Here is an 11,505-nt window from a genome sequence, read left to right on the forward strand (position 1 = left end):
TGGGGGAAGAGAGGGGGGGTGAGAGAGAGAGAGAGAGAGTGTGTGTTTGTGTGTGAGTGGCTTGTGTGGGTGTGTCTGAATGAGTTCTGAACTAGTGGGCATGCAGAGAGGAATAGAGAAATACATATTACATTCATTTGATTGAGTCCATGATCAAGAATTAATAAACATAATTTTATCTCTAGGCTCCACAGTAGCAGCGACGGACGGCTGGTTTGACTGGCTCTGAGAAGCGTTAATCAGAATTTGCAGTTCGCGTTTTTTTTCCTTCTACCAATCGCATAGTGATGTCTGGGCTTAAAAGCAGCTCATTAGATTCATAGTTATTTGTAAAAGTAATGCATTACCATAAATAGTAATGTGTTTACCAACATTGGTTATGTATACTACTGATTGCAAAAACACCCCTAGGTATTTTGTCTTCTCTTTTTACTGAATATTTTTATGTTATATATTTCTGCTTGGTTCACTGCAGTTTCAAGGAAGAGAGAAGAGACGGATGAGAAACCTCTGCTCTTACATTTCCACAACCATCAAATGAAAGATGGAGGTGTCCCAACCAGCAGCTTGGCTGGGCAGATGACAGCAAAAGTTGGTGGAGGAGCAGAAACTAGCAAGAACCTAGATCTGGACCCTAATGAAAAGACGTCTGATTCTTCAGAGATTGAAGTTGGTGGAGAAGATGAAGATGATGTGAATCTAGACTCTGAGCATTCAGACTCTGGGCCAGAACCTGGAAACGGAGACCATGGCTGTAATGAGAACAAGTCTTCGAAGTCAGATATTAAGACAGTCAACAAATCATTTAGCTGCCCTGTGTGTGGTATACGGTTCCTCCACAAGTGGTCTCTTCAGAAACATGTGAGAATGACAAGTCATTCAGCAGTAAAGTCTTCAGAGTGTTCGGATAATACAAAATGTGTGAAAGAGAAGCAACATGGAGGCTCATGCAGAAAAGTCATGAAACAACCAAAATCATTTTGTTGTGATGACTGTGGAAAAAGATTTAGCCATAAGTCCAATTTAACCCATCATATGAAAGGCCACACCGGACAGAAGCCTTTTGCCTGTGAGCTCTGTGGATACAGATGTACCCAAAAGGCAAGTTTAAACAAACACATGAGAGTTCACACAGGAGAGAAGCCTTTTGCCTGTGAGCTCTGTGAATACAGGTGTACCCAAAAGGCACATTTAAACAGACACATGAGAGTTCACACAGGAGAGAAGCCTTTTGCCTGTGAGCTCTGTGGATACAGATGTTTCCAAAAGGCACATTTAAACGAACACATGAGAGTTCACACAGGAGAGAAGCCTTTTGCCTGTGAGCTCTGTGGATACAGATGTACCCAAAAGGCACATTTAAACAGACACATGAGAGTTCACACAGGAGAGAAGCCTTTTGCCTGTGAGCTCTGTGGATACAGATGTACCCTAAAGGCAACTTTAAACACACACATGAAAGTCCACACTGGAGAGAAGCCTTTTGCCTGTGAGCTCTGTGGATACAGATGTACCCTGAAGGCACATTTAAACAGACACATGAGAGTTCACACAGGAGAGAAGCCTTTTGCCTGTGAGCTCTGTGGATACAGATGTACCCTAAAGGCAACTTTAAACACACACATGAAAGTCCACACAGGAGAGAAGCCTTTTGCCTGTGAGCTCTGTGAATACAGATGTACCCAAAAGGCAAATTTAAACACACACATGAGAGTTCACACAGGAGAGAAGCCTTTTGCCTGTGAGCTCTGTGGATACAGATGTACCCAAAAGGCAAGTTTAAACACACACATGAGAGTTCACACAGGAGAGAAGCCTTTTGCCTGTGAGCTCTGTGAATACAGATGTACCCAAAAGGCAAATTTAAACACACACATGAGAGTTCACACAGGAGAGAAGCCTTTTGCCTGTGAGCTCTGTGGATACAGATGTACCCTAAAGGCAATTTTAAACAAACACATGAGAGTTCACACAGGAGAGAAGCCTTTTGCCTGTGAGCTCTGTGAATACAGATGTACCCAAAAGGCAAATTTAAACACACACATGAGAGTTCACACAGGAGAGAAGCCTTTTGCCTGTGAGCTCTGTGGATACAGATGTACCCTAAAGGCAAGTTTAAACAAACACATGAGAGTTCACACAGGAGAGAAGCCTTTTGTCTGTGAGCTCTGTGGACAAAGATTTCACCAAAAGACACATTTAAAGAGACATACGAGCATCCACACAAGTGTGTGTGTGTGAGTGGGTGGAGGAGTGTTGTGATGGGGTTTTTATTGTCAGGCTGTTTTTAAAATTCTGGGGATGGGAGGGTATGTGGGGCCTTTTTAATTTGTTAACACTTTGAGTTGCATGTATTACAGGATTAAGTGGTGTATATAAATAAAGTTGATTGATTGAAATGCAGGGCCATGAACGTGAATACCAAAATCAACAATATGGTGTAACCATCAAGCTTGGAGCAGATGTTTATCTTCACCAGGTTTGAGACATGAGTACCTATTGTTACCATCACGCCATTGAAGCCGGACTTCATTGTGCTCTAATAGCAGTTAGTCGATGATGAGCTTGCAGTGGGATAGATGAATCCAAGATGGCCTCTCGGCAATCTTTACAGCAGTGGGGTGGTAAGGAGAACTTGAAACGGGCCTTCCCACTTCAGGCAGCGCCAGTTGTCTCATTTCAGCACCTTAATCAGAACCCAATTTCCTGATTTCATTACCTGTGAGGGCGATTAAGCACACGAGGGTTCTGGGAGATCATTGTTTATTTTGACTTGTTTATCAGTAAACAATTTAACCATCCAATCTGCTAAAGTATTTTCTCTGCCACTGTGGACCACAGGATTCATGATATGGGGAACAGGAAATCTTCCATAAACCACTTCAAATAGTGTTGGTCCACCAGAGGGAGCTGTTACCCTCATCCACAGTTTTACTAGTGAGACACACTCTGGCCATGGACAGCCTGTCTCAGCCACTGTTTTCGCCAATCTATTTTTAATCGTTCCGTTTGTACGTTCAACCAAGCCGGCTGAAGAGGGGTGATAAGAACGATGTTTCAGCCCAAACCCTAATGTTTCAGAGCACCTGGTCAATACCTCATTCACAAAATGTGTCCCATTATCTGATCTAATAACCAATGGAATTCTGTAAGTTGGAAAAAAAATGATTGCACAACACCTTTGCCACTGTTAAAGCGTATTTTTTCTTTGTGGGATATATATTTCTGGCCACCTGGATAAAGCATCTATTACCACTAAACAATATTTTGTTTCTTGCATCTTTGATAGTTCAATAAAGTCCATGTGTGAAATGGATAATCAGGTGTTGGGAAGTGTCCCCGTTTTGTTCTTAATCGCCCTTGAGTAGGAATGGGTACAGAATTCGGTAGTTTTTAAGGTACCGACCGAATTCCATAGTACCGACCGAGCACCGATTCACTTCATTTGAAACGGTGCCTTGTTTTGGTACCCGTCCTTCATAACGAGAACTTGCCAAGACAGCTGCGCATGCACAAGAGCGTTATGTCGTCGGCCGCTGCGAGCGAGTTGTAAACCGAGCAGCATGGTAGAAAGAACGCACGCTAAAGCTTGGGTCCACTTCACTAAATGTGATGGGTAACTGGGTGATGATGAAACCAGCGACGATCTAAGTGAGACATCCTCATCTTAATCTGCTCCGGTAGGTAAATAAAATTTTTAAGATAACGGTAGCTTGTTATGTTAGCCTCCGTTTCGCTAATGGTGCGTTCGCTTTCTCCTCAGAACTCCAAATCACTGACTAGAAGAACATGAATGCGCTCTAAAGTTTGGCTTCACTTTACTAAAAGCGACGGGTGACTGGGTGAAGATAAAACCAGCGACAACGATCTAAGTGTGAGGCATCATCGTTTTAATCTGCTCCAGCAGATAAATAAACTGTTTAAGATAATGTTAGCTTGATATGTTAGCTTCCATTGCCACCGTTGTTATCAGCTGATGGTGCGTTCGCTTTCTCCTCGGAAATTCTAGCTTCCCAGTAGGAAAAATCAAATGAAAAGAGACGGCAAAAGGAATGAAGATACACAGTAAATTTAGTTCACAGTAAAGATGTTTGCTTCAGTTTAATTATCAGCTTATAAAACTACAAGGACAATGTTAAAATACAAACAGTTGAATGTTATTTATCATGATATTTATCAAATATGGTTATATATTGAGAAAAATATATATTTAACCCTTACCTCACATTAGAGCATTTTTTTGTGCTGACACGTGTATTTTTGTGAATAACTTTGGCTATGTTAATGCAATTTATCTAATTTTTATGGAGGATGTGTATTTTGGAAGGAATTACAAAAAAAAGTTTGAAAAAATATTCAACCTACTTTTTTAAAACGTGGAAATCATTTTGTACAGTTAAGCAAATTGAAGCATTTTTTGTGCCATTGACTTTCATGTAAATCATATATTTTGAATTAGCATATATATTGGCATAATTTTAAAAAATTATGATTGTGCCCATGTATACAGTCTCATCACAAATGTAAGAAGCAGTTTTTACCGTTTTTCACTACATGGCATACTTTCTCCATATATAGCAGGGCAATGGCTGACCCAGCATTTAAACTGAATGATTTAGCTGTATTTCTTTACCTCTGACTGCCCATTATATTACATATTTTGCAAAAAAATGGTTTGTGTGTTATTTAGAGATGCCATACAATAGTTTGCATGTGTGTGTTCTGAATTTTTGGTAATTGTGCTTTTTCAGTGTTCTTTCAAAAAATAAGCCTGACTGAATGTACAAAATTAGCTCATTCTGCAAAATAGCATTTTGACATGTGTTCCTTTGTGTGTGATTGTGCAGGCATGCGTGTATGTAGGTATCCAAGCACTTTACAGATCTTCAAAAGACAGATCTGTGATCATTATCTGGAGTGGTTGAGCAGGTGTGGGCAATGGGAGTGTATGGGGGGGGGGGGCACAGGTTCTCACACTCTGTTGACTTCAGGATTTTCTGCAAAATTTCAGATACTCATTCATGATTTTACTTTTGCAAAATGTTATTTCAATAAGTACAAAGCATTTGCATGGATGAAAGCTAAGATGAAGGCTGAAAAACTTCAAAGGCGTACATTTGTTTTTCAAAACAAATTCCTGCAGAATCGAATTTTGTTTACATTCAGTAGGGGCAGCTTACACAGGTGCACCAATTGACTAAAAGTACATATATGAGACTCAGATCAGGATTCATTTCTTTGAACCGCAACCATGAGAAGAAGATTCAACGTGAATGAAGCCCTGGAGGTGTTTCAGCAGCTTGAGGAAGAGGGAGAGTCAGCCTCATCCTCATCCACGGATGACAGCTGTTCTTCGGATGAAGAGGCTGAAGATCAGGCCTTTACCCCAGGGCCTGATTCAGGGGAAGAAATGGAAGAAGGTTCAGATGAGGAGGTGGTTGCCGCAGAGGAGAGATGGGACCATCCTTTGTGGCAATCAAAGAGCGGGATCGCCTGGTCCCCGACACCCGACACCAGGATTCCCTTTCGGGCTCCAGACGTCCGCCATTGTGGGATCACCCGCCTCGCTGTCAGCTACATCCAAACTATTGAGGACAGCTCGCTGGTTCTTGGAGAGGAGCTGCTAAAAAAAAATCTGTCTTGTGGGAACAGTTAGGCGCAACAAGCCAGAGTTGCCCCCACAGCTGCTCCAGATGAAAAGCAGAGCGGGTCTGTCCTCCCTGTTCGGCTTCACCTCCACCGCCACCGCGGTGAGCTACTCCAAAGCGCCGGCAGAACATTCTGCTCCTCGGCACCAAACCCCATCAGGTTCAGATCCAGGAGGGACCGCAGCAGAAGCCGACCGTAATCATCGATTACAACCGCTGCAAAGGGGCAGATGACAACTTGGACAAGGTAATTTATTTATTTTATTTTGTTTTATTATAATTCACCAACCTAATTGCATATGTAATTTATTTATTCATTTATTTTTATTCCAGCTCAGCTGCCGCCGCAAGACCAGACGTTGGCCCATGTCGCTCTTCTGCAACATGTTAGATGTGAGCGCCTACAATGCCCTGGTCCTGTGGCTGTCTGGAACTGGCCTGGAACCAGCAGAAGAGGAGCATCTGGAGCTCCATGGTGAGACCAGCCCAGGCGAGGTGCACTCGCTTGCCGCGGTCCAGCAGCGCTGCAGCTTTGTTGCAGGTGCAGCACCAGCCCAGGAGCAGACAAAGAAAAATGCCACCTTTGCAGAGGGAAGAGGAGCGTGCATGCACGCTTTTGCCAAGCATGTGGTCAGGCTGTGTGCAAGGAGCACTCAACAGTTGTGTGCTCAGCCTGCAGCTGTTAGCTCACTCCCCTCTGTGTTTCTCTCTCTTTCTCTCTCTCTCTCACACACACACACACACACACACACACACACACACACACACACACACACACACACACACACACACACACACACACACACACACATACACACACACACACACACACACACACACACACACATACACACACACACACACACACACACACACACTTTTTCTTTGTTCGTGTGCTTTAATAAAGTGTTCAACTGGTTATCTTTGTAAGTGCATTTTTTTGTGCTCTAATGACTTTAACGTGAGTATTTTAGAAAATATGACATTACACAAAAACTACAAAGTGAGCAAAAAATATTTTGATGCCTATTTGTGACACTCCAAGGCTGTGACAACTTACCCACAAAAAAGGTCATCTGGACATAACACACAAAAAATGATTTGATTTTTTCATTTTTTGTACAGTTTTCAAACTTCGGGTTTTGCTCATAAACCTGGCAATAAAGGGGTTAAATCTGAGAAACACACACATATTTTATTATATTTTGTTAGGGCTGAAGCCAAGGATGAAATTCATGTAAAAAAATTGGGACTTATGAAATATTATATAATATTTCTAAAGGAAGCTTTGTAAGTGCATTTTTTTGTGCTCTAATGACTTTAACGTGAGTATTTTAGAAAATATGACATTACACAAAAACTACAAAGTGAGCAAAAAATATTTTGATGCCTATTTGTGACACTCCAAGGCTGTGACAACTTACCCACAAAAAAGGTCATCTGGACATAACACACAAAAAATGATTTGATTTTTTCATTTTTTGTACAGTTTTCAAACTTCGGGTTTTGCTCATAAACCTGGCAATAAAGGGGTTAAATCTGAGAAACACACACATATTTTATTATATTTTGTTAGGGCTGAAGCCAAGGATGAAATTCATGTAAAAAAATTGGGAATTATGAAATATTATATAATATTTCTAAAGGAAGCTTTCTAAGTGCATTTTTTTGTGCTCTAATGACTTTAACGTTAGAAAATTTAAACGTTGGGTAAGGGTTAATTATTAAAGAGAATTAAAATATAAAACACTCAAAAGTATCGAAAATTGGTACCGTTAAGTACCGGTATCGATTCCTAGGTACCGGGAATTAGTACCGAATCGATTCAAATGTCAAAGGTACCCATCCCTACCCTTGAGCGTTGTTTTTCATACAGATTAAACATTTTCTGCAATAGTCATTTGCAAAAGTAGAAAAATGAATAGTGTGGAATGTACTATTGATTAACTGAGCCATCCCCCCCTTCGAGACATGAGATACATGACTCATAAGAACAGCAGTGGGAAACAAAGACCTAGGTAAACTAGGTTTGTTATTTACATGCAACACATCATCACTATTTACAGGTTTAAATCTAAGCCAGGTCCGCTGTTCCTGATCAGGAACAGAAGTCTGTGTCTCACGGAGGATGTCATAAGAAAGTGTTTCGGAGCAGTAACATGAAGCTCCAAAGGTGAGAAGCATGAAGGCTGCAGCCGTAGCTGCTTTATCTGCAAAATTATTGCCTCTCGTAGTGTCAGAGTCATCTGTTTGATGTGCAGGGCATTTGCACAGCGATAACTTGCATGGGAGTTGCACAGCATCCAGAAGCTCCAAGATCCTTGAAGCGTGAGTCAGCTGTTTACCAGTGGAGGTGACCATGCCTCTGTTTTTCCAAATCTGGGCAAAGTGGTGCACTGAAGAGTGAACATACTATCAGTGAAAATGTTTATGTCTTGTCCTGAGTGAAGCTGGCAGGCTCTAGTCACAGCTGCTAATTCAGCCACCTGGGCAGAGCAATGAGAGGGCAATGGTTTAGCTTCAATGACTGATGTCTGAATGGTCACTGCATAACCAACTAAGTTTTTTCGAGACGCATCTTTTTTAGCTGAACCATCAACATAAAGAGAGATATAGTCAGGCTGAGGAGTGTCTAAAACAAGGCTGCCAACTCGTACGCACTGAGCGTGAGACACACGCATTTGACCCTCTTCACACGCTCTCACGCCACACCCCTGTGGAAAGCCAAAACCATCAAAATACGCCACTTTTCCAACCCATCTAGTTAAGAGATGGCAAAAAAAACGTCGCAAAAACTCTCCCAGAACGCCGTATTTGACGCCGTTCTTAACGGTCCTTGTAGAACGCCCGTAAAATACGACGTTTTTTCCGGACATTGAAAGCCGTTTTTACGTCACCCTAATCCCAGACGCGTTCCCTGTGTGGGTGGCGTAAAAAACGGCGTTTGGTACGGACATTGAACGCAGCTTATTTCGCCGCTCTGTGACACAAAACGCCGCTTTTAACGCCACTTTGTGACAGTTTTCACGCGTTTAAAATTCAACTTTACTCTCATTTATGCAGAGCCCTCTCCATGGGTTTCTCATCCACTTAATTTAAACTCCAGTGACCCAATGAAAGAAGAGGAGGTTGAGGCAGCACTAATTCTCTATATAAAAGTGTTTCAGAAAAAAATCACTAATGCGCTAACAAACTATGTCTTAAACGTTCAAATTTGAAGTACAAAATCATCGCAAGTTGTAAAAATATAAATCTGTCTTTACCTGAACCATCATTTCCATCTGTTGCAACACGCATGCGAGTTCTCGTCTTCGTACATGCACGCGTGTTTTGTACATAGGGGTGTGTTTGGCCGGGGGCTGTGTTTTGTACATGGGGCGTGTTTGGCCGGGGCTGCGCCTGCAGCTAGGTATTATTGGCTGTGTTCGAGATGAGCCAGCTCTGCGCAGATTCGATCACCGGTGATCGGCGCGTAGTGCATGCCGGTTAGATTTGTGTCCAACTTGACGCCGACTTGCTTTGACATCATGCATACGTAGGCAACGATATACTCGTGAGATCAAGGCGGCCGCAGATTTTGGAGCAAGGCATTGCAGTTGCTCTCCACCGGCTGCAAAACCTAGGGGATGACGGGAAACGCCTGGCTCTCACCTGATCTAAGATCTGATTGGTTCATATTTTGATCCAAACATCCGGTGGTAGAACATGAAATGTTAGTTGGTCACATGTATTCTGTAAATCATGTAACGTTGATGATGACAACTATATAGGCCATAAAGAGGAATATGTTTTGTGTTCTTTTGTCACATTTCCTATGAGCACACTAAACCTGCAGCTGATAACCTTTACTTATTATTACAGTCATGTCTTCATATGCAATATATGATATCCAGAAGCACATGAGGATGTGTTTCAGCTGCTAACAGGCACCATAATTACAATTGAAAATTAAACAAGTATGAACTCTTAACGCGATATCTTCATCCATCGTCACCCGTGAGCTACACATGTAGGGAAATCTGTCCGACTTAAACGCCGGCTTTCAGCCACTCCCCCTGCTGCTTCCGTCTGCTCTCGTCTGTTTTCCAGGTGAGGCGCAGCTCAACTCGAACACGGCCATTGCCTCTATAACCAGGTTACTGGTACGGAAGCCTGGAAAGGCCAAAATTCCTCAAACGTTTTTCCCCCTACTGGCTGATATGAATTAATATAATACAATAGAGTAAATTATATTAGTCCCACAGTGGGGACATCCACTCATTACAGCAGCACACACACTTAGAGACACAGATTACAGTAAAACTGACTGCAGCCATGTTTGATAACTTCAATAACTTCATGCTGATGACCACATGAACATAATCCTGTGTTTAATGGATGCAAGTACATCATGAAGTTAGCTTAACATGATAGATTGTTTTTCTTGGAAGGAAATAATAACGGTTAATGTTATGAATGACATGATATTGCCCACCCCTAGATGGCATTTAAAAATAATTACATTAATTATCATTTAAAGTTCCTGTGTGACATTTGTGACATGTAGCTGTAACTCTTTACTGCAGATAGATAGATAGATAGATAGATAGATAGATAGATAGATAGATAGATAGATAGATAGATAGATAGATAGATAGATAGATAGATAGATAGATAGATAGATAAATAGATAGATAGATAAATAGATAGATGGATAATGTGAAGAAGTTCAGGAGAGTTGGATGTTAAATTGTCCTCACGAAAAAAAAATTTGTGTTAAACAAAGGTCAGTTCCCTCTGTAAAGTCAGAGGTACAGAAGAGGATTAGGGCCACTGAAAAGAAAAAAAAAGAAAAGAAAGAGAATTCTGACTTTTTTTCCTCAATTCCCTGTCAGAATTCCGAGATTAAAAGTCATAATTTTGAGAAAAAAAGTCAGAATTCTGAGAAAAATGCAAGAATTCTCTTTCTTTCATTTTTTTCTTGTCAGTGGCTCTAATCCTCTTCCATACAGAGTAGAAATGAAAAAATAAAATGTAGAGCACAAAATGACCCCGTCTCACTCTTCGAAATGTTCAAAAGTTGGCAGCCCTGGTCTAAAATGTCAACACGTGGTTTTATCATTTCATTCGTGAGTGTTTTGCAGCAATAGTGTTCTCCATCCATGTCAGTAGGTAAAAGTGAAGCTGGGTTCAGGCTTCCACAGCGCACTATTTCAATATGTGGCTACGACAACGATGTAGAGACAACGCCTTCATGTGCCTCTCTGCTGCATCCACAGAGAGAAAAAAGTCTTTGGAGTAGTCAGGCAAGGATAGAACAACATTTGTTTGTAGAAGTTTTCTTTTACTCCACAAAAGCCTTTTCTGCCTCAGGAGTCCAACTGATTTAGTCATATAGAGCTAGGTCTTTGCCATAAATGATAATCTGAAGTGGCGACACCACGAATGCATAATCAGGTATCCAGGTTCTGCAAAAGTTGCAGAGACCCAAAAATGACATCATTTGTTTCTTTGTTTTAGGTTTAGCTGCGTCTTGAATAGCAGTTTTCCGAGTATCTAAATAAGCTTTTCCTTCACCGGAAAGAGTGTGACCAAGATACGTCACTGAAGGTCTCCACAACTGCAATTTTGAGAGTGAAACCTTGTGGCCTTGTTCATAGAGGTGTTGCAAGACCTGTAATGTGCTTTCTTTACAGTGAGCTTGTGTGTCAGATGTGATCAGTATGTCATCTACATAAAGTATCATCTGAGTGTGTGCAGGAGGTACACAGCAGGACATGGGATGCCCTGAGTGCTTGTGTGTATTCATGTGGACTGTTAGCATACCCCTGAACTAACCTTGTGAATGTGAATTTTTTCCCTTTAAACATGAAACCGA

The 11,505-nt window shown here is 41.5% G+C and overlaps 1 protein-coding gene across 5 annotated transcripts in view; it reads left to right on the plus strand.

Annotated features, from left to right (window-relative positions):
* The window catches only part of LOC139063601 (zinc finger protein 235-like), a 67,532-nt gene extending 64,204 nt beyond the window's left edge, over positions 1–3,328 (plus strand). For all 5 annotated transcript variants that reach the window (XM_070545956.1, XM_070545957.1, XM_070545955.1 and 2 more), the window contains one exon: positions 476–3,328. In XM_070545956.1, the coding sequence (XP_070402057.1) occupies positions 476–2,241 (1,766 nt within the window). In that variant the 3' untranslated portion in view covers positions 2,242–3,328. The remainder of the gene's footprint in view (positions 1–475) is intronic.
* Positions 3,329–11,505: the final 8,177 nt, after the last annotated feature.

Source organism: Nothobranchius furzeri, chromosome 17 (genome assembly GCF_043380555.1).
Source record: "Nothobranchius furzeri strain GRZ-AD chromosome 17, NfurGRZ-RIMD1, whole genome shotgun sequence".
NCBI classification, from domain to species: Eukaryota; Metazoa; Chordata; class Actinopteri; order Cyprinodontiformes; family Nothobranchiidae; genus Nothobranchius; species Nothobranchius furzeri.